The sequence below is a fragment of the Aplidium turbinatum genome, chromosome 7 (genome assembly GCF_918807975.1).
Source record: "Aplidium turbinatum chromosome 7, kaAplTurb1.1, whole genome shotgun sequence".
Taxonomy (NCBI): domain Eukaryota; kingdom Metazoa; phylum Chordata; class Ascidiacea; order Aplousobranchia; family Polyclinidae; genus Aplidium; species Aplidium turbinatum.
In genome coordinates, this window is record NC_137478.1 from 7,865,192 (window position 1) to 7,889,195 (window position 24,004).

Here is a 24,004-nt window from a genome sequence, read left to right on the forward strand (position 1 = left end):
TTGAAAGAGAAAAAGAAAAAAGTGCCCATGTAGTGACGTCATGACTGGTCAAATAGTGTTTCAGATTCAAAGACCGGAGCCGGTCAAATAGCCACTGCCTAATTTCAATCATCAAATGTTGGCATAATTTGCTCAATCTAATCTCTCAGCATAATTTATTAACAAATTGGTTATATAATTACAATAGGCTAGCATCTTCAGTTTATTTAAATAGAATATAGGCCTAGGCTTATACTGATTTATGCTTTAGATTTTAATAAGCTATGGTACATTTAAACATTTGCTTGTGATATTGCTGCTCTAGTGTAAGGTAATCTGCTTTGATATGACATATACCCTACTGTATAAAAATAATATTGTCACTGAGAGCTCTGTATTCATACCGTTTTGACTTTATTCCAATTTTTCTTACATTTTTAGGTGACACCATATAGCTGATTGTATTGTTTTAATTTTGTAAAAATTTTGTCTTGCATCTGACCACGATTTCATCATTGTAAAATGTATAAAGAATTCTTAGCCATGTCATTACAAACTCTTGATTGTGTGCGTTAGCCTTTGAGCAAGCTAACTTTAAGTGTATCTGTACAGTGTACAACAAGGTACTGTGGTTACCGCCAAAAAAATCTGCTGTGATAAAGATTTATAGACGAAGGACAAAGTTGTTTTCTGTGAGTCATTCTATTCTGTGTACACATCTTTACTTAAAAATGGATTCCATCAAGGATGATTTGCAGAATAGTGTGGCATCCAGTCTTGTTCGAGAAGATGCTTGCTTTGTGAGTGATGCTTCAGCTTCCAAGATGGAACTGTTGTTTCTCAATACAAAAAGTGACCCAAGCATGCTTATTTTTGATAATAAAGAGTATAATTGCAATGACATCTCAACAAATGGGGACTTCTATCCTACTGAACTTAAAACTAATGACAATTCTGACTTGAGCCATGGTGATTCAATGAACAAAAAGAAATTTTCAGAATCTGGTCACCACCAAGATATTACCAGTAACGATATTTCAAAAAGCTCAGAGGATGAGTCTACTGACTTGAAAGCAGATGACACTTCGGAAAATGATGTGCACAGTGTTGAAGAAACCGCTGAAGAGATAGCTTTTGAAAATGTCAGTACAGTTTGCTCGGAAGTTCTAAAAAAAGAATCCTTTAATGGAGAGTTTTATAGAAAAGCCGGCAATGGAGAATCTGATGTTAGTGACGAAGAAGATGATGAATTGTCCAAACAACCTCTGAACGGTTAGTATAACTGAAAATGTATTGAAAGGGTGTCAAGAAATAGACACTATAACAGACCCAGACAGCAAGATTTATCATTTTTACGTTGATTCAATGTCTGTAGAGTGTAGACGGAGAGTGAATATGATCCCAATTCCCAATGCAACTTTTCATTTCACTTTGTTGTGAAAGTGATTGTTGCGGTTGTGTGTAGTGTTAAACTTGTAACATAAGCTTGGTTACAATATTAGGCATACCGTAGTGTTCTTTTCCATCCAGGACAAACTCGCTTTAACCCTTTTAGTGCGTGTACCCGGTGTTACCGGGTATAGCAACATGTCGGTGAAATGCGTGTACCCGGTAATACCGGGTAGTCAGTTAAAACCTTGTTAAAGCTATTTATTGACTTGCACGCGCCAGCTTGGCTTGTTTCTATGCACTAGAAGTTATTTGTAGCTGTTTAAAAACGTCAAACTTTAAAATGTCGGGGAGCAATGTGCGAGGTAGTCGGTTCAATACGGAGGAAGTTGTAGGTCAGATTTTTGCTGGCACAGACAGCCAGGACAATTTTGATATTGCTGATAGAGAAGTTTCGTTTCCGCATGTTGACTATGACAGCCCGGGGAGTGATGGGGAATGTGATTTGAATGATTTTTATGATTTACATCTTGACGATAGATCCATGGATGTGTCTCCTGATTATGATGAAGAGGATGGCTGTCGTCGTCGTGTGAGCCTCTGGGGCCGAGGGTCTATCCTTTTACCACCCCAGATTTACGATGTTCCCGGACTACACTGGAAGGCTACTAGAGAGCAGCCAGTCTTTGGTTTCATCATCCATGACATGCAGACCTTCCACTCCATTAGATGGCTTGAAGATGGAACAGTCATTGATGATGTGGTTTTCGGTCTGTTCCTCGGCACCACAGTCACAGGAGGAGAAAGGCCATTCCCCGTTGGTGCATGGTTGAGCGGAAAAGCCCGACGCCGTATGAAGACGGTTGAGGCGCACCCATGCCTGTCTTGGTAGCCTTAGGCCGACGGGGCGTGTGTCGGCGTCGGGGCTGAACGAATAGAGTCTGGTGGCGCTTGACTTCCATTAAGAACTCTAGTTATGGGCAGCCCAAGTAGCCGCATTGATGGTCCGCCCAAGTTTGCCCTGACTGTCCAAGCCAGCCAGGCCTGCAGGCAGATAAAGATTGTTTTAGGGTTTACCACATAAAATTGGATTATTCTGTAGCTGCACCCAGGGCCGGATTTAGCTGATGGGGGGCCGGGGGCACTTTTAGACCGGGGGGCCCCCGTGCAAAAATTGTTTTAGCTCCGTCGGCTCGAAAAACCACCTCTACGTGTAGCCTACAGTAGCAGTAATCCAGCACTGCACAGCTTTTTGCAGAAACTTCAAAGGCCGAAAAAAATAATAACACAAAAGTACATTTTTTCTACGTCGGGGGTCCCTTCGAAAGGGGGGCCCGGGGCACCTGCACCCTCTGCCCCCTCCCTAAATCCGGGCCTGGCTGCACCTGATGAAAAAACAGAGATTCATTAGACGTAGCCTAAAGCCTACGAGTAAATGTCCAAATTATGCTCTCACCAAACTCAACAGCCTGAAGTTTGTACTGTGAAAGAAAGCAAAAACATTTATTGAAAAGCATTAGCCTATGTGATAGAAGACTACAATCACTATGTAGCCTACAAACTATAACTATTTTTCAATGTATCTTTTATTTTTTACATGGTATTCTATGGTTTTTTTTGTCCGTTTTGTGTATTTTTATCCATTTTCAGTAAACAACAAGACATTCCAACAACATTTTACTAGAAAAAACTTTTTTTTACAGATTTTCTAAAAATTGAAGCATCTAAAATGGCTGCCACGAAGTCACGTGACAATCTATCTGCGTAAAATTTTAAAATTTTCCTTTTTTTTATTAGTTCAACCTATTTTTAAATCTAAAACATAAAAGAAATTTTCAAAAAGCTCTAAGAGGAGCTTATTTTTTTCACATTCATTATGAAATGCATATTTTTTTCTAATTTTTTTTTTTTTTTAATTTATTACTTTTTTTACCAGTTTCATTTTTTAAATGTTATTCAGTAATTGATTTTGTTCGTTTTGTGTATCTTTATCCATATTTAGTAAGCAAAAAGACTTTCTAACTACATTTCATTACAAAAAAAACGTTTTCTTCACAAATTTCACAAAAATGAAAAAATCCAAAATGGCTGCCGTGACGTCACGTGACAATCTAACTGCGCAAAACTCTAAAATTTTGCCTGTTTTTATTAGTCCAACCTTTTTTTAAATCTAATACACAAAAAAAAATTTCAAAAAAGCTCTTGTAGTACTTTTTGTACATTCATTTGAAAATGCATATTTTTTCCTAAAAAAGGGCTTAGCACAGGGACTAGACATACCTATAGCAGCGAAAGGGTTAAGCATTCATATATTTGTAATATGGGTACCTTTGTATCTGTATTCTGTAGTATGAAATACTATAATCTACTATGATATACAGTAGTATGAAATAATCATATATATTTATACTACGATTATGATATTTGGCTTTGTCGGCAAAATGTATGTACCGGTACCGGTAGTTTGCAAATGAATATATTATATAGGTTGTTGATTGTCATAATTACTGGTTGGTCAGATATAGGTTATTGATTGTCATAATTACTTGTTGTTCTGACCCTTTAAATATAAAGTAATGCATTTTAATTGTGTAATACCTTCAGGTTATATGACATAAAAACTGTTTACATTACTTTTTTTACATTTCAGAAAACAAACCTGTTCATGCAAAGTTGCATCCCAACACAACGTTGGAATGGTTTGATAATCAGTACCAAGCTGATACTGTGCATCGGTTAAATGTGTTTCGCAAAAGCAAGCAGTTCTGCGATCTTGTTTTGCTGGTAATTATCATGATATATAATGTTTTTATCGTAAAATCATTGTATTGTTTAAATTTTATATTCGTCATGCAAAAATTACTTCAATAATCAACACTAGCTCTGCACCCTCACAATTACAGCAATTGTTTTTATTTTAATAAGATAGTAAAAACAATGCATTTGAAAATTCATATGTGAAAATTTTTTATCACAAGCTGGGTATATTTGACTTTGTTTATTTTGTATTTTTGATACATTTTTTACTTCAATCATATGTCATGTTCATCTATTGCTGTAATATAGAAAGCAAGCTACTTAGTATTCTGTTTTATCAAAATGTACTGGATTTTATCCTGCAAAGGTAACAATTTTGCTTCTCTAGCAAAAGTTGAAATGTTCATTTAATGAAAGAGAAAGTAAAAGCAGAAACATACAAGTTGTCTTCAATTACATTTTGTGCGCTTTTGTTTATGCGCAATGCACTTCATCAGTGCAAGGTAATAGCAATATATATATATAATCAAAATACTTTGCATCAACTTTTCCAAATATTTTGTGTTGCCTTCATAGTTATAAAAAACTTGTTTTATATCTTATTTGTTCTGAAAATGTGCATTGATATGGTGCATGAAGCATCAAGGAACTTCAATGTTTTTGCCGAATTACTTTTCTCATCTATCAATAAATGTTGTAACTACTGCTAGAGAAGTGACTTAGTTTTTTAGCTTTGTGAAAACAGAATTTTTCTCTATGATAACGTTGTAAAATCACAGCTTGACGTCGCTGGTTTGTTGTTGAACAACAGTGGATTAGTTTTACTATAGATATGCAGTTGGCGAAGATTGAACACTAAACAGCCATTGATTCACTTGCGCCCCCAAATTATGATTTGTTGTCCTTACTGAATCCACTTATTGGCAGGTCGGTGGCCATGAGCTCTATTGTCACAGAGTTATTGTTGGCGCTGGGTCCAGGGCTATCTTTGATGAATTGTCGCGCGGTGAACAGGAGTCTGGACATTTAGCTACTATACCTATTGATGTTGCCAGATCTGGCCTCTTAGCGGGTGCTGTTGAAATCTTGATAGACTACATGTATACCTCCAAGTAAGACATTGGTGCATACTTGAAGATGGTGTTTTTCAAGATATTGCTTTATACAAAGTATAAGCTTCAATAATGTGCTGCCTTCCGTGAAATTTCTAATACAGTAGTCCCTGCTTAATGCTTATTAAGCGAGGGCCGGGCCAATGTGGGCTTAATAAGCAGGTGGGCCTATTAACTGTAAACTTAATAAGCAGAACTACTGTATAGTGTATAACTGTATATATAATACTTATACTGTTTTTAATGCGATTTTCACACTGGTTGTCTTTGTTTCTTTCCGTAATTTGGTAAAAATGGAACTTGTTATGTAAAAGAGAGTGTATTTTTTTTCACGTAAATAATTTTCAAGTTATTTTTTCGGTGGTATTAGTGGTCTAACAGAACAAATTATCCTTAGTATTCGTTTAACTCTTCATTGTTGCACGTGTAGACTGTCAGTGCCACCAAATCTCCTCATCCCTGTCTACCGTGCCGCCTTGCAGCTTGGTGTTGAGCGCGTGACTCCCCTCTGTCGTCGATACGTCATCGCGAACGCAGATCCCGATCAATGCATTCAAATGAGAAGGTAATGCTGATCTTCGACGCTTTTAATATATAGATATTGTATGTACCGGTATGGTATTATATTTTTAGCGCAAGCAGTAGTGCAGCATTCTCTTTTCTATTTTTTGAGCAAGGCATCCGGTTTTGCTTCAGTACCAAAGGGTAGATGCTTGAAGCCACAATATTCTCTATATCGTGGACATGTACTAACAAAATTTGCATATATATATACACACAAGCATATCTTTTTTTTTATATCTCTCGTAACTCTGCTTTTCAAACTGAGTGAGAAATGGAATGTTTTACCAAGTCATTTTGTGTGTTATGTTCAGTTTTTACATTTTCTCTTTCAAGTTCCCAAAATAAAATTTTGAGTTTGAGCTCAATTTCACAAAGCAAACAGATAAATTTACGTTTTCAAGCTGTAGTATTGTAATTATAATTTAACGAGACACAAAATTCTGGGCTGGTTTCCACATGCATCATAGATGAAATTGGTTTCTAACGTGCATTGAGCGAAAAAATTTAAGAACACTTTCAAACACTATCTGACTTGCAAAACCTTAAAGGATTTATCAACCGCTCGAATGTTAAAACACTAACGCCCCTCATCACTAACGACTGTTTACTTTCACACTTCGTAAAAAAGCAGTGCTTAAACATTTCGTGTGTTCCTGTTTATTTTCCCACGTCTGCACCATTTACTCTGGACGTACTGAGCATTTAACATCTGATACAAGACCTGTTCAACAAACGCACGAGGATGTAGTTTGGCATCAAGCAAAGACACGAAAAATTTACCTACATTTCATTTTCCTGATCTTATGCATTTCACGGCATTTGATAATAATAATAATATTTCTTCGTAGACTTGCACAGAACTACGGCGATCACGAGCTCAAGGACTACATGGACGGCTACATTGAAGAAAACTTTGACCTTGTTGCTACCACTTGCGAGTTCCTGTCTCTTCCTAGAATCAAAGTACGATTTGTTTTGTGTTAGTAAGAGCTGAAGTGTTGGAACATAGGCGCCGACTTTTCAAAAAACCTTGGGGGGCGAGAAAGGTGATGACGTCATAACCGTAACGCTATTTTACTCAATTAAAATAGTCTTTGATTAAGCTTAGTGTCTTGTTTATATTGACAAATAGGTCGCAAACCGAATTTATTAGAACCGCTGTTTGAAACGATTAGTTTTACGCATGCAGTACGACTAGTCGTAAAAATTTTGATATTGTTAGCTCATAATTGGAACAGTTGGAAAACAAGACGATTCGTTTCCTTTTCGTGCGAGTGAATAACAACGATCAAGACAGTAAAGTTATCGAAATAAAACGCAAAAAATCATGATCTCAAGCAGAGTGAAAACCCGCTATCAGTTTTATTAACCTCGTTTCGCTAATTACTTACTTTCAAAGCGTTGACAACGGCGAAGTGTTTTCTCTTCTGTTTTTTTATCGAAAGTTTTTGTAGTCTTTTATTATATACTATATACTCGAGTAAAGGTCGAGATGTTCGCAAGTGATTTTCACCTCAAAAAGGCAAGTTCAACTAACACGGAACATGCTGTTGTCTCCAGCTCGGCAGTTTTCAAAATGAACGCACTAAAAATCATTGTCAACGTAGATTACGGAGTGTGAAATCGCGTCGGCCTAAGTAAAAGTTTTGAATACGTTTATTTGCAGTGATTCAAACTTAATTTTCAAATTCAATGATTTCTTGTCAATTCTAAACTTTATGCACTTGTTGAGCAATATGCAAACCTCACGAGACAAAACAGAAAGAGCTGTTTTAAGACATCATTTTTTTATTTTTGCGTGTAGGATATAATCGTTCTTATTATTACGTAACATTTCATGATCGTTAAAGTCGATGTCAAACCTTAGCGGCCGCATCAAACAATGATGTCAGGTTGGCTGGGTGATAATAGCGGTAAAAGACGTCGTTAATGCATGCAATATCTGCGACCAAGACCATTAAACACCTTTTCTTTTATCAGTTTTCGAGTTAATTCTCACACATTGCGAAGAAACAATGCGTTCTGTTGAATCATAATTGTCTCACAGCGGGGAAGACCTCGTTGAAAATGGTTATAGGCGAATTCTTCGTAAACAATTCTTCGTAAACAGTTGATGGTGAAATGAAATCCGTAAAAGAATTTTTCGTAAAGCATTTCTTCGTATACATCAAATCTCCATTGCATGCACAATGCTTTGGGAAGAATTGTTTTACAAAGAATTAACTTTACGAAGAATTGTTTTACGAAAAATTGCTTACGAAGAATTGCTTTACGAAGAACTGTTTACGAAGAAAACGTCGGACACCGTTGAAAATAGCGCGTCTAATTTAGCTGGTTTACTGAATATTGCCGTGAATAGTTACGTGACTATTCCAACAGCGTAAGTTACTCTACCATCTACTTTGAAATTTCCATACCGTAATACCGTATGAGAAAGCCATGCGATCAGCTGCTGTTTTGCCGGCAAGAGCAACGTAGGCTTTTCTTGCTTTCAGCATTCTTTAAGTCCGTTTAAATTATCTAAATCTCTTTCGCGAAGTGTTTTATCTTTAAAACACCACTTGTAATCACCATTTTTGTTGCCCCTCAACCATAAATTTACTGGGGGCGCCGCTCCCCGGCCCCCCCGGAAGTCGGCGCGTATGTGTTGGAACGATTTTTTTGTAGGAGCCCTCTACACCGTTTTTAACCTTTTTTGTGCTATGGCCGTGGCACACTAAAATCTACAGTCACAATTAGGATAAACGGACACAACTAAGCAACAACTTTACATTTAACATTATAAAAACAAAAAACACAGTGATCTTGTTGTGTTGTTGCTTAGTTATGTCCGTTTATGGTTTAAAAAAGTAACCTCTCTAGTCTCTACCCAAATCGTATTACAATCAGTAGAAGTCAAGAGCGATTGCACTTCCACCGGCTTATTATATTGACTGAGGGCCTGCTGCAATGGCATGGCTTATTATTTGATGACTGAGGTCTAAAGGGGACACCGGTTAAGAACCGCTGCTCTACGTTGTGGTCGAGTTCTATCTCAAACCCTGTGTGAAGCAGGTGTTTGCCCCAATGCCTAGTAAAGCCAAAGCTATATCTGGCCGTTAGATTACGCATAAGGCTGTGTTACATGAATTACATGCAACTGAAATTAACAATCAATTTAAATACTCTGGTTTGTTGTATTGCTGTTGTAACGTCAGTGCAATTGATTGACTGATTGTGCGTCATCATGCAGTGTCTACATTTAGAAGTAATACGGGGTTGGCTTAAAATAGATTAATACAATGTTTTTCAATCTTTTTTGAGCCACGGAACACTTTATGCATTGAAATAATCTGACGGAATATTAAACGAAATTTTATAATGATACAATAAAATAAACAACACAACAACAATTCATTTACTTTTAGTTTTTGTCAGTGCAATATCTGGGCCTGTTTGGATGATCACAAAGTTGATAGTCGGGCAGAAATTGCAGAAGACAAACGCGAAGCTGTTGTGATTTTGATTTCCGACCATGTTAAATTTGGGAAAGATTTCACTGTTCTGCACTGAGAAATATGAAGAGTTACATGCACAAAATGTCAATCGCAGTGTATTTTACTCACTCAGTGTGACACTTGTGCCTGTTTAGATAAATAAAAAGCTGATATCTTGGCAGGAATTGAAGAAAGACACACACGAAGCTCTTTATCAACAGCTTTCAGTCGCTCTCTATTTTTAGTTTTGATGGCAGTCAGGCTCGAGAAGCTCACCTCACACAGATATCCCGTGGAAAATGGGAGCATTGTCACAATAGCTTTGTTTGCCAGATCGGGGAACTCCTTTGCAGCAGTCAACCAAAAATTGTCTAAAGGTAGATCAGCAAAGCTTAGCTTCAGACCACGATTTTGTCTCAGTTCAGTTAGTTCCTCCTGTTCCTGCAAAGTCATGTTCTTTCCAAAACTGCTGAGCTGTATGGGTCCCTAACCCAGTCAAGGCTATCAGTAGAGGCTGAAGAGAAATAAAATGACATCTTCTCCTTGAGAGTTTTCAGATGTTTCGACAATGGTATATTATTTGCAGACAATAATTAATTTGTTTTCAAAATTTTTTTTAGACTAATTAGGTGAAATTCGATAATTTCACACGGCACACCTGACGATCTCACACGGCACACTAGTGTGCCGAGGCACAGTGGTTGAAAAACACTGGATTAATAAACGTACACTTTGCAGTTTTGTATTTCACAAAATGAAATCTTTTTTTGTTGCATTTTTCAATTTTAACGAATAGACTTGACTTAAGTAGTTTAGTGCCTGCAAGGGTCTCAATACTGGTGCTGTGTGCAGCCAGCCCACGAATCAGTCCTTTTTTGCATTGATTTAACGTAAAGTGATGTAAAAATGTGCGACAAAACAATTGAACAATATTATTCAAAAAAGCGCAAAGAAAGTTGGCGGAATAGTCAAGAGCCAAAGAGAAGATAAACTCAAACCAGAGACTAAAAAGATGCTGAAGGAACGCAGAGAAATGATGAGAGAAACGTCTAAAGGCAATAGTGAATATCGAGAGTTATGCAAGAACATACGAAAAAGTATTAGACAAGATCTAAGAAAATTCAACACCCTACAGATAAAAAATGCAATTGAGACACGCAAGGGATTGAAAAAATGCAACACTGAAAAAGATGGAAACAGAGCATTGATTCCGGCACTGAAGAATGAAGATGGCTCAGAAACATCAAACAGAGAAAAGATAATTGAAAGATGTGCTGATTTCTATCAAATATTATATATATAATGATCAAACACAAAACATTGTCATTAAAAATCCAGTCGAACAAATTCCTCCAATTCTTAAAAGCGAAGTTGAAAAGGCAGTCAAACGGATGAAAAATGGAAAAGCACCCGGAGAAGACCACATAGTAATAGAGATGGTAAAAGCAGGAGGGGATATTCTACTCGAAAAGTTTTGTGACCTATTTAACAACGTGATCGAAACCGAAAAAGTGCCAGAACAATGGAAGAATGCTATAATTACTCTTTTTAAAAAAGGAAACAAGAAAGACCTTGCAAACTATCGCCCCATTAGCCTACTTTCTCATATTTACAAACTATTTATGAAAATCATCAAGAACAGAATAAGCAGCAGTCTAAATGAAAACCAACCCCTTGAACAAGCAGCTTACAGACAAGGATTCTCTTGCATTGATCACCTGCATGTAGTTGGGCAGATCTTAGAGAAGATGAATGAATACCAACTACCCTTATTTATGGCATTTGTTGATTATGAGAAGGCATTTGGTTCCATCAAGCACTCCTCTGTTTTTAATGCAATTCAAATTCATGGTATATCAGATAAAATAGTAAACATTATCAAAAATACATACACAAATGTCACTGCACAAATCAGAACCGAGCAATTAAGTGATAAAATAAAGATTCAGAAAGGGGTACGCCAAGGTGACACTCTTTCAACTGTTATGTTTACAGCTGCAGTTGAAGAGATATTCAAGAGGCTGAAATCTGAGACTGGACTTGTCATTAATGGACAACTGATGACCAATCTCAGATTTGCAGATGACATCATCCTTTTTGCAGTCAGAATGTACTCTGCAACAATTGCTTGAGGAACTGAATCGAGAAGGGAAACGAGATGGAATGAAGATGAACTAGAAAAAGACAAAAATAATGTGTAACGAGATAGCAGGAAAACAACAAAGGACGGGTATTTTGATAGATGGAGAAAAGATAGAGGAGGTTGATCAATACAAATATCTAGGGAAAATGATAACAGGAAACGACATGGAAACTGAGATCACCCAAAGGATAACATCAAGCTGGAGAAGACTTGGTCAATATAACACTTTTTTAAAGAGCAAGAATATTCCAATATTCCAATTAGCTTAAAACGAAAAATCATGGACACAGTAATATTGCCAACATTAACATACGGAGCAGAAACATGGTCACTCACAAAACAACAAACAAGAAAACTGGCAGCAGCACAAAGGAACATGGAAAGAATAATATTGAACATAAATAGAAAAGACAAGATTAAAAATGAAGTCATCAGAAACAAAACTTGTATCAAATATGTCATAGAAACAGCAACAAACCTAAAGTGGCAATGGGCGGGATATGTAGCAAGAATGAAAGACAACACATAGGTCAAGATAACCACAGAATGGACACCAAGATATACAAGAAGAACTAGAGGGAGACCAAAAAGAAGATGGCGAGATGACATAGAAGAAAAGATTGGCATCACCTGGATGAGAACAGCAAAAGACAGAATGGTGTGGAAACATATGTGGAGGCCATCTGCCAGCAGTGGCATGACCGGCTGATGATGATGTAAAAATATACTGATTTTCCCCTCGGACAGCCCTGGCCCATATTCTATCACCAGTATGATCCCATTCAACGCAGACCTGGTAATATCTTTTGCACTGATTCAATGTCAACAATGTGAGATTATACTTAGAAAAGCCGATAGAAGTCTGTGTCAGTTTTTAATAAGTTTGCCGTACTTCAACAAAGTGACAGTGCTCCATCTGGTTGCTTTGTCATGCAGTTTTCACCTTTGAAGGAAGGATGTACGACATTATCATATTGTTGCTGAATTAGGCTGCTGAATTTTTTTAAACAGCTTTAGTCAATTAAGTTTCAGCAAAGTGTAAAAAAATTAATCATTGAATGTTCAAGCTTCTCACAAATTGGTAAGCGACGATAATGTGCATGACAGCGCCATACATCTATGGTGCCCAGCTCGCGTCACCATTGTGGGATTGATAGTAGAAATCCGATTATACTCCGACTAGCAATAATTGTCCTTTTTTACTTTGATTAGAGGTTTGCAGACGAGAAAGAAGGCTTTGCTGGCTGTAATGTAAACACTAAACATAATGCAACTTCTCGAATCTCGAGGTGGCATCCTCGAGAGCCCACAGTTGCGACGCCATGTTGAAACCACATTTGTGTCTGCCGGATTGCGCAATCTCTTCTGGTTACACTAAGAGTCAGTTCGCCTAGACTTGTGTTTGCATTATTATGTCAATATATTTAGCTGGAACTATCAATGGAGTACGTGATCACTTCGAAGCCTCATTATGGTAATTCAAAGCTTAAACATACCCGTTTAACTGACAAAATAATAAAAGATAATCGTGCGTTTGGGCACGATGTACGCTTGTGAAGTTCGCTTTCTTATTGTCATGTCCTCTATTTTTTTTCCTTTTGCAGCACGAGTCCTTGTATAACAAGACTTTGTGTCGTCATGGTTCTACGTGTTCGTATTTTCAATTCACAGATGGAGATATTTACATCTTCCCATGCTAACGTGCTCAGCATGCTGTCAATCAGCGCGAAAGACGGTGTGCTCAGTTCCACAGCCATGGGCTGGGCATACGAGCAAGTCTACCAGCGTGGGGGAGGCTACTTGGAGGATTTGACCGAGCAAGTGAGTTCTGTTCCACCCAGCAAATCAGTCTGTTTTTACATTGGTTCGTGCTTTCCACCCCGCATATTTTATTTTGTCCCCGTTGTAACAACTACAACTTAACTGGGGTTATAGATGTAACATAACAAGGAACAGAAAGCAGCCAAGGGCTGCTCCTGTTGTATTGGCGTGCTATTTTAAGTGTTTTCCTGAGCATAGCGCGTGCTCTGGAGTGGTCAGAGATTTAAATGAAGCAGACAGAAAGGCAATTTTCATGCCCACTTTCACGTGTCATTAATTATCCTTTCAAGGCACTTTTTTGTGCTTATTTGAAGATGCAACTGTGCAGGGAACAAGATTGTATGTCTGCGTATGTTTCAATCGACATCGACCGAGTCTTAATTTAAGATTTTTGTATCTTTTAACGCAACAGAACATTAAAAAAAAAAGAAATATTTGAACGTGTTCACTGTTCAAGCCCCAACACCTCTGTCTAGCCTATGGGTACTTTGTTCCAAACCCTTTGATCAATAAGGTATGTAAATATTGAATGTCGATCTTCCCCCTGCATCCTATTGAATTGCTTATTGCAATGCTGCAAGATACGCAGACGGCTCTGTTCTGATAACATGCGGCCATGTTATGGCTGTGAGAGTGTGAGATGTGCGATATATGTGCCCGTGTCACCGTTACCGGTATAAGTTTAATTCTGGGTGTGGCAACACGATTGTTTAGTGTAAATTATAATTCACCTCTTGATTTCTAAAACGTTGTTGTATTTTCCATCCGTTTGATGTAACTTCCTTGCAAACGCTCTTCCGCTCAAAATGTTATTGTGAACGACATAAGCCCAATTCTTCCATCACACTGAGAAGAGTTCTGTGAGGCTCACAGTTTTGAGAGTACGTACAAACTGGTGAAAAAAACATTTGTTTTTTCTTAGATTTAACACCTAAAAACGTCTGCAAGTTCTTTCATTTACATGTAATTGTAGGATTAATAACTTTATACACCCATTAAAAAGTGCTAGTTTGAAAAACGTAAACGTTGCTGGTAGAATGCAGTGTTTTTTTGTGTATTGATTACCAAATGTTGAATATTTGCCAAATGCCAAGCAATGAAATAGTCTGGTTCTGGTTGTACTTAACAAAATCCTATGAAACTTCCATTGCGCAACATACAAAAAACTAAATTAATGTGTTTCCATTGGCCATAGCTCGTATTTGTGACGCCGATTAATTAATGACTGAGTAAAAATGTCCCAGTTTTAACATAAAGTTTGTAAGACCTTTAGCTTAACTTTCGCTCCTCATGTTTTATGTGCTGTTGATTAACATTCCCAATATAGAAAACGGTGTCACGTGTTGGCTGGGAATAATGCCGGCTTGTCACGTGATTCTTACTTAACTTATTCGTAATAAGGACACGTTGTGCTCAACTATTCTCCAAAACCGGATTACTTTCTTTTCAAAAACTCTACAAAATGCGTTTCTTTTTGACTTTGCCTTTTTTGCCACGTGGCGCAGACTTCAAGCATACAGAAAAAGCAGCGGATTTCGTGACGTGAAATTGGCAACAAACCCAGGCCAGCTGCAAGGCTAATATTTCACTGCAACTGGAAATATTACATTCCTTGGCACGGACAATTGTCCCTCATAACTTGTTATTCGTTAGTGGGAGCACTGTGCGGTATTTAGGAGATTAATTTAAACACTTTTTCCAAACACAATCTCTAAGAATAATTTCTCAATCGAAACGCCCCAGAAGGCAAAATCTGTCATTTTTGCATTGATTCAATGTCTGCAGACGTTGAATCAATGCAAAAGTGACGAATTTTGCTGTCTGGGGCGACGTTTAATCTACAGTGGTGTTTCAATTCTCTTGAGAATGATAATAACGTCAATATAACGTCACCGCAAGAACTGCTGAATACACTAATTATACTCCAATACTGTGCCAGCAAATTGGTTCTTTTTACATTGATTTGATGTTTGCAGAGATTAATTCAATCTAATAAAAAAAACGATACCTGACCAGAAAGTCGTTGTGCACGCCGCAAAAATTTGGCGACTGATTTCTTGTAAAAACTTAGACAAGTGTCTTGCTGAACACTGGAACTTGTTCTATTTTTTGCGCATAAACAATTAAAACAAATCCTATGTTGAGATAAATCAGGCTTACGTTTTATCATAAATTGTTCTTACCGTATTTTTAGGTTTTTTTTTCTACGCTCGATATTGCGGAAAACATCAACTGAAACGTAATACTGTTTTTAAAATCATATAGCTTGAGCAAGTTATCACTGTTCTCGCTTTTTCCCACACACAATTATCACATTAAACTCTATAAACAATAGTTTATGTCTTCGACGACTTCACAACAAATACACAACTACTACTCATAACAACTACTCACTGTTTAATGAAAAACACACGGCCATTCCTAACCAGCTTGACTTGACCAGAAAACTGCTGTCATGTTACGTCATAAAAGCTAATTCTTCTGGCCAAACTTTGCATTATGTAAACATATATTGATTTCCATTAAGGATCTATTAAGAATGTAATAAAGACTCATTATGTAAACACGTTTACGACGTTGAGCGCACAATTTGGTTAACGTCAGATAAGTTTCCAGAAAAGCAGCGAGTGTCGAATTTTCTAGAAACGAGGTTAGCAATAAAGGTTGCGCAATGCTTGGGCGAAAAATTACTTATAGGACAAATGATTGGCTATATGTAACTACAAGTAAAACTTATCCTATGAAAAAGATGTAAATGGCATCTAGTCGACCTATGACAACAGGGCTTTGAACTAATTGGTGATGTCAAACTATGCTCGTTTTGTTTCGAAAGTTTCCCAGTCATTATATTTTGTAAAGACAAGAGGCATGACGTATGGTGGGCCGCCAACGCAAAACTATTGAGTCCATAACGCCGCGGAAGTCTTTCTTTCTGTAAGGAAACAACACAGTGCAAGTAGCACTAGTAAAACGAAACCTATGACGCATGATGTGATGTACTCTTGTTGACTCTTGTCATTACCAAGTATCGCAATGAGATCATTTTTATTTATTGCTGCGGCCTACATCGTTACCTACAACGTTTAGCTTTGGCATAATTGAAGTTCTCCACTTTTTCACTCTCGGTCACCTACTGAAGATGAATGTACCCCCATCGTTATCTTTCACTCAAAATTTAGGCATTGATCAAGCAGTACTCATTTATCCCCATTTACCAGTTGAGTACTCCTTTGGCATAACACAAAAATACAGACTGCGCGAGAGAAAACACAGCACACTGCGCCAAAGGATTTGCAGGCCTAACCGCAATAAGTTGAGTTCTGACGCATCCAAAAGCTTGATTGCGTGAGTGCAGTAATATCTTGGTAATTTAAAAAAGCGGTGTTTGATTGACTGAGATGATGTAGTTTGTTAATTTTGCTGCATTAACTCTTCTAAGTTTATTTGCGGCAAGCTACCACATCAATGTAAGATATATAATTTGCTTCTTTCATCAAGTCAAAATGACTTGGGCTTCAGTTCTTCGGGAATTTAATGATCGGATTAAAAAGGCGCTGCTTAATTTGATTACATCCGATGACTGCTAGCTACATTGTTTCAAAGTCTGAAAACATCAAAGCGACGAAAAACATGCCAACAGCCCAACAATCCAGCATACTTGCTAAGTAATTACAAGGTAGCCGCAGTTTCTTTCTTTCGGCAATACTTGCTTAGTATTGCAGTTGTACTTCAACTTATTCTCATGAATTATTTCAACTTTTAGGTTCAAAAGATATCGCTGGAGGAGTTCAACAATGCCGCTCCATCAATGGCGACCACACGCTCCGAACAGCGTCGTCTCTCCTGGGAAGGAGACAAAAGGAAATCTATAGAAGGTATATGAAGCTGAAAACGTGCCAAGCAGCGTTAAAGTGACGTAAAACTGATTTTAACTTCCTTTTATTGCAATATCTAGAGAAAATGGCCTTTTTTTTCGATAATCAAAATCAACACTAAGTATGTTTTCTTTCTTTTTAATCTTTTTGTTTGTTATAGTGATTCAGTAGTGATTTGAATTGGTTTTTGGTAAGTGCAAACTTGCTGTGTTTCTACATATCCATCGTCGCCATCTTGGAGCGTGCATTGTGTAGAAATGAAACTATGCACATTGCACAGAGAACCTGACTTGATGACTGTTGTGACAGGCATTCGCGGCCGACGTTTGACTCGTTCCTCGTCAATGGACTCGATAAAGTCGAGTGACTCGAGCGATGCGACGAGTCACATTTCGTGCAATCTCAAAGGCGAGTGGAAGGTGGTCGCCTCTACACAAGTTTCCGGCACAGGTACGGCACAAATACCTCAGTAATCATCTTAATGGGTTGTAGCTTGGAGCCATGCTTGGACTTAATTCGATCTATACTTTGACACACAATCATCAATTTTTCTGGCTTTTCTTCATGTGTCATGTTGTTACGGCTATGAACCTTATTGATAACCTAGGTCTCTAGGAGACTATTTAGTATTTATCCTTGGACAGCTCAACAGTTTTTCAGTTTTTTTTTTGCAAATTTTACTAACTTGCGGAGGCTTCGAACTACTGAGTACATATCTATATGAAAACGCACTGATTACTGTATCATGATATCAATACCTAACTCAATATGACCGAACTTGCTCAAGAAAGAATAAATAATTTATTTGCTTTACAAGGCAATCGGCATGTAACTGAGACGTTCTTATTGGAATATGATATGGCTTAACTCCTGTCAAATAATTCTTTCACTTCAGAGAGAAATCAATATATTTTTTCGATTTAACTTTTTCAAGTTAAACAGTAAATTTTATGCAGTTTTCCAACATATAGTTGCGTTGCTTAAGTGAAAACTAAACAGGAAAACATTTTCCTGTCAGAAAATTAATCGCTTTTTACATTGATTCAACGTCTGCAGTTGAATCAATGTAAAATGACTGATTTGCCTGACTGGGTTAAACCACATTTAGATCACATGATATCCCTTTGCTGTCTGGGGGATACTCTCTGCACTCTCTCGATTCGGTTACCATCCCATACCTCAAGCAATGGAGACAGGTGAGACCGCATTTATCAAAATCCAGAAATTTTACGTTGATTTAACGTCGGCATAACATCGAAATCCATATTCCAAGCCGGCAAATCACTCTCTTTACATTGATTCAACTTCTGCGGACGTTAAATCGATGTGAAACAGGAGTAACACTTTGCTGGCTGGCTTATTTAATAACGACTCGCACTTTTTGGAATTACCGACAGCGCGACCGCTATTGTTGTGGCAACAATCTAATTTTTTTCCGTGAAATGAGAACTGATGAACATCTGGTCAAGCTTGCCGAGAAGGCAGAAGCTTCAGCTGTTGCCAAGCAGGCTGAGAATCTCGCCTTATGCTGCTGACGACGCGCTAATCATTGAAAGGCGCGGATAACCTAAACCGCAAAATAGTGTATCTGCAATTCACGTCCAAGCCTGATTGCATGTTGGCCACCTGAAGTAACAATGAAACGAAGATGCTGCTACAACCCCTTACGTACTTTATTCAGTTTGGAAGTCAAACTTTAGACTTATTCACATTGCATTTTAGCTTAAATAAATTAGCAATTGCAGCATATCTTGTTTATCGCTGATGTCCTATGTCGCAATGTTTTATTTTTTTCGACAGTCACGAGATGAACGGCTACCACAATCATCATTCCTTCGTGTTGGGCTCTTCATCTGATTCATCATCCTCTTCCGTCGGATCAGGAACACAGTTGGCTCCAATGACACTGTCTCGTTGCGCAGCAGGAGTCGCTCAGATCGAGGGAAAGATCATTGTCGCCGGTACAGTTTTTCGGCCATTTTTGCATCGATTGTATTTGATTTTCTTTAGACGTTGAATAAATGTGAAAAAATGTGCTTTGTTGCTCGAAGCCGCGAAGTATGTTTTGTCTGACTTTCTTCAATAGGTTATCGTATATAGAACAATGAACGACCTTCTCACGATTTGTAAATTCTGTGCCACAATCAACTCTTAATAATAATATAATAGTAATGTTAGTTTTTATATAGCGCTGTATCCATCGCAGAATGCGTTGCTTCTCAGCGCTTTACAAAGCAGACAAAAAAAGGATTAATTTTCTAACCGGGTTGATAGGGCTGCCAGAGACAATTGAATTCATATTTACGTTGTTATTAAAATGATGCCATCCTGAAACAATTATTTTAACATCCGTGCGTCATTTCCTTATTCAGTTTTAAAGTGCAATTTTCTTTTCTATTTATATCTCTATTTGTCAGTTTGCAAGTTACCTTAAAATCTGTCAACAAAAGACTTGCACAAATTATACGCTGTATTTTCATTCCTGAATGACAAATTTACGTAACTTACCACATTGCTAGGCGGATTCAACCAGAAAGAGTGCTTGGACACAGTTGAGAGTTTTGACCCGGCCTCCAATCGGTGGACAATGCTGTCACGCATGAGTGAGCGAAGAGCTCGCTTCTCGGTGGCTGTTTTGAATGGCAAGCTCTACGCCATTGGTGGATCAACTGGGACAAACGATCTCTTATTGGTTGAGCGGTACGACCCTGAAAACGACACCTGGACCCACGTGCAGTCACTCTTGTTTCGCTGCTCTGAATCTGGGGTACGCTGTGCAGTAAATTAAAATGAAGTAAATTGAACCGAGACTGCTTAAAATTGGTAAATATTACCAAACCATCGTAATGAGTAGTTGCCTTTAGACTTTAGAGCAACCCAGGCAGCAGAATCCGTCATATTTACATTGATTCAACGCCTGCAGAGAGTTTTTTGCTCTCGTAGATTATTTGGCTTTTCTGCCCAAGCAACGACCTACAAGATTTCTTAACTAATGGTGACCCCCCTGGCCGAACTCATTAGTGCAGACTGATCTTGTGTTTTACTAATTTTGGATTAAATCTTGCCTTGCACAAAATTCCAATCAATCACGTTTTTTTGCGTTTGATTTAAACGAAATAGTTTGGAACGTGATCTGGTAATGTTGCCGTTTTCTGAAAATAACCTTCACTTTATTACTGGGGATTGTGATAGAGAGTCGCTCAGCTGTGGTACTTGATTGAAAATAGCTTACAACATGCTTACAAGAGTTGTATTTTTTTACTTGATGTACTTTCTTACTCTGAACTCCCGACTTAAAAAAAAAACCTTCCGATCACGTAAAGTGCTATTCAATTCTTACAACATATCTTGATCCATTTGCACAAGCGTCTGATAATCCGAATAAGGGTAATAGGCTAACTGCCTGTTGAGGTTTTTAGTGAATAATAACTGTATTTGATATATATTGATCTGTTTCATTGGGATTGTAAACTCTACTGAGTGTTTATTTACACATATCAGTAGGGTTGTCAGGTCATTGCAGGTACAGAAGGATTAACGATTAAAAAAGATACAAAATACGATTTTACATTAAAAATATCAAATTGGCACTTGCATCAACACTAAATTATTTTACAAAGGTGGCTTGTATAGAAGCAGTTGCTATGCTTTAACAAAGATGCACAAAGGCTGCACAAGAGCCTAAACAAGCCTACTTCCTATTCTTTCATGTGTTTGCTGACTCATAACGTGAGCTTCCGAACTGCCTTTGTCTTCCCCGGTGACTCTTCGGCCGAGTGCTTAGCAATTTCAATCGCTGTAGCTCACTGTAAATACAGTGCTGCAATTAAGGCAAGCGTCACCACCACTCGCCATCTGCGCTTGCAGCAGATTGCAGTCAACATCGGTTACCTGTTTCCATGAGTCGCGATTATGAGCTAGCTCGCCGAGTTGAATCCGGTTCATGCCTAGATGCTGTCTTGCCAAAAAGGGCATGGCAGGACCACAAAAACGACGCTCCCGAAGTATCACCCATTCAGCAAATCAGCCGTTTTTTGCAGACGTTGAATCGTTGTAAAAACGACTAATTTGCTGGTTGGTCTGATATCTTCGAAAAGGTTGAATTTGACTTGAAAAAGGGTGTTAAATTGCTCAATTTTGACGTAGTTCTTGCGTTTTAGGTGGCAGTGTTGAAGGACAAGCTATATTGTGTCGGGGGAGTCCAGCAGAGCAGCGGAGTAGCCGGGATTAAAGCTTGTCAGATATATGACCCTGTCACGGAGGAGTGGAGCGGCATGGCGGCTTTGCACACAGGTACAAATTCAATTAAGCCTCAGATTTTAATCTTTTTTGTTGATTTAACATTTATGGACGTCGAGTCAATTTATCGAAGTATCGAAACAATGATTTTCAATCTGACACATTTCGTTTTTCTGCTAGGTCGAAGCTCTTTGGGGGTAGCGGCCCTTGGGGAGTGCCTGTATGCGGTGGCCGGTAGCGACGGGTGGCAGTGTTTGGGATCAGTTGAAAAATTCGATCCTGAAACCGACCAATGGTCGAACGTAGCGACCCTCAATGTCCACAGAAGAGGACTTGGTTTGACAGAGCACAATGGTAAGTAAATAAGTATATTCAATGCGAAATTTTCGATTATTTCGCTTCAAATGTGATCTGAATTCATAGTTTGGTCAATAAATTATGCTTTCCTCGACTTTAGCACTCGCACAACATTTCCTGTAACTCAAGCATTGCCTTGCCGGAAGCTGCTTAACATTTATGCTTGAATAATTCTACACATCTTGTTTGACAAAAAGTCATCCTTATTCGAATTAAAGTAAACATATCTGTAGCACAATATTTTATTTGAAAATTGTAATAACTTATTGTAACTATTTACATCCCCCTTCAGATGCCCTTTTTTGCGTGGGTGGCTTCGATGGGCAGGCTTTCTTGTCATCAGTGGAGCGCTACTGTCCCAGTGAAGGAGACGTTTGGACATTGACCAGCTTTCCCTTAAGCGTGCCCCGTAATAACGTGGGCGCAGTATCGGTAAGTTTCCAGTCTGTAACGACTGATTACAATTTCTATGATTTGCTGTCTGGGTCGCCAGTTCGTACATTAGTGTTTTATTTGACTGCGTTTTTTGTGATGTCACTGCTCTCATAATTGGCCGTGACGTATAAGCCTTTGTTGTTTGCCTTTTGGTGACCTGTACGACTGTACGTCAATTCTTCGATAACTGCTTCGTACTTCAGATATAAACGTATCCTCAGGTGTTGGTGAAGGAAAAAAACTCCATTAAGTCGGTTTTCTAAAACGTATTATTTTAATCTTTGACATTTTTCCTTTTTGTAGCCTCTTGTAAAACCCTATCACGAAAAGAAGGGTTTTAAAATTGTTTAGTGTAATGTTATTTCAGTAATTTGCTTAGGAAGTAGATGAAGTTGTCAGTTATACAGTATATCAAATAAATACATTTTATCTTGATTATGTAACGGTTTAATCCTCCAGTTGAATGGAAGCATATTTGCTGTTGGGGGATTCTCTGGACGTCAATTTCTCTCATCGATTGAAACTGTGGAAGAAAACACCCACGAATGGACCAATCAGGAGAGCCAGACGCAAGGGGGCGTGGTCAATGACACTTCAAACCAAAACAACTGAAGTAACAGAAGTCAGTTTTTCCCCCGATGTCCGCATTTGTGCACGGCACTGAGCAGACGAGTCTATTCTACTCGTAAACATCAATGAGTGGTTTGTTGATGTGTTTTTTTACTTTACAACACGTTGATTCTTTCCACAAATAACATGTTTTCTAAGAGTTTTTTGCTCGCTCGAAGGTCTGTCCTGAACAATGCAAACATCTGTGTTACTAAGATAAGGCTATCAACTAATTTTGAATTTTTGTGAAACTCGATTCTTACAGATTGCTCTTTCGTATGAAAATAAAAGCTTTGTTAACGTAGACGACAAAATACGTGTTAAAAATATAGGGCCGATCTGATATTTCAACTTGTTTTTTTTTGCTTTTGATAAATTTACCTCTTGTGATTAACCGTTTTGTTATGTTTGGGTTGTTGGTTGGTTAGCTGGGGTGCTGATGCAAGACCAAAGTAGCATTGCTTTTCCGTTATTGTATGCTGTATCAATATTGAAACCAGCATTTCGATTTTACTGACCCTCCACACCATATCCCATTATCCCTGCTATTTCGGGCTAGCTGTCTCACCACAAATGCGACTTTGTGTACTGTACTACAGGTTCTCATTGACACCTTTGCTATTTATTATGAAATCGATTGACTTGTAGAAAAATGTCTATTTGAGGAATTATTTTGTAGCAATGGATTTTCTACTTCGTGAATTAACTCATCAAACTTGTCCCTGTTACTCTAGAATCTTTGCGTGCAGCCGACAGCATCATATTAACTGCATGCCAGCCGATGCGGTTTGACTCTGTTAAGTTTGCTATCATACGTGTCAATTTGAAAACGGCGCCATTATTGAATTCATGACAAATTTTCTGACTTTTCGAGAACAACTGTTTGTCATTCATAACGTTTCAGGAACTGTTTTGTTTATTTCAATGTAACAAAGTCGATGTTGGCATGAGTCGGAGTGAACTTATGGATGTCAGAAGTACTGCACGACACGTACCGAGGAGTTGTACAAATTTTCAATTTCTATATGTCTTCGTTCGGTCAGCCGTTTATTTTTTCTCGCTTTCACAACAATGCACTGGGATCGACATTGAAACTAATTCAGTTTACTTATGACCTTCAAAGCGAAAGATGATGCGTGGCCTTACATAGCGGGGTGTCTAGAAAAAGCTCGAGGCGACAAAACGGCAACTTCTAGGAAGATAAGACGTTTTGACGTCACCGGGTTAACAGTTGGTAGGTTGGAAACA

The 24,004-nt window shown here is 38.1% G+C and overlaps 1 protein-coding gene across 1 annotated transcript; it reads left to right on the forward strand.

Moving 5' to 3' along the window:
• The first annotated feature begins 424 nt into the window (after nucleotides 1-424).
• LOC145774656 (uncharacterized) lies at nucleotides 425-23,703 on the forward strand. The gene is made up of 15 exons (XM_082585952.1): nucleotides 425-1,251; nucleotides 4,019-4,152; nucleotides 5,053-5,237; nucleotides 5,668-5,802; nucleotides 6,650-6,764; nucleotides 13,092-13,241; nucleotides 17,005-17,116; nucleotides 17,426-17,566; nucleotides 18,225-18,312; nucleotides 18,917-19,077; nucleotides 19,636-19,883; nucleotides 21,277-21,409; nucleotides 21,536-21,709; nucleotides 22,005-22,144; nucleotides 22,607-23,703. Exons 1-15 carry the CDS (start codon nucleotides 711-713, stop codon nucleotides 22,757-22,759), a joined length of 2,610 nt encoding a protein of 869 aa, XP_082442078.1. The 5' UTR covers nucleotides 425-710; the 3' UTR covers nucleotides 22,760-23,703.
• Nucleotides 23,704-24,004: the final 301 nt, after the last annotated feature.

Bases quoted from the DNA above. Each gene is read 5' to 3' on its own strand.
- LOC145774656 (XM_082585952.1), top strand. From the start codon at position 711: ATGGATTCCATCAAGGATGATTTGCAGAATAGTGTGGCATCCAGTCTT. The intron at 17,567-18,224 runs GTACGGCACAAA...AACCACATTTAG, and splicing joins TACACAAGTTTCCGGCACAG to ATCACATGATATCCCTTTGC. The intron at 21,410-21,535 runs GTACAAATTCAA...TTTTTCTGCTAG, and splicing joins CATGGCGGCTTTGCACACAG to GTCGAAGCTCTTTGGGGGTA.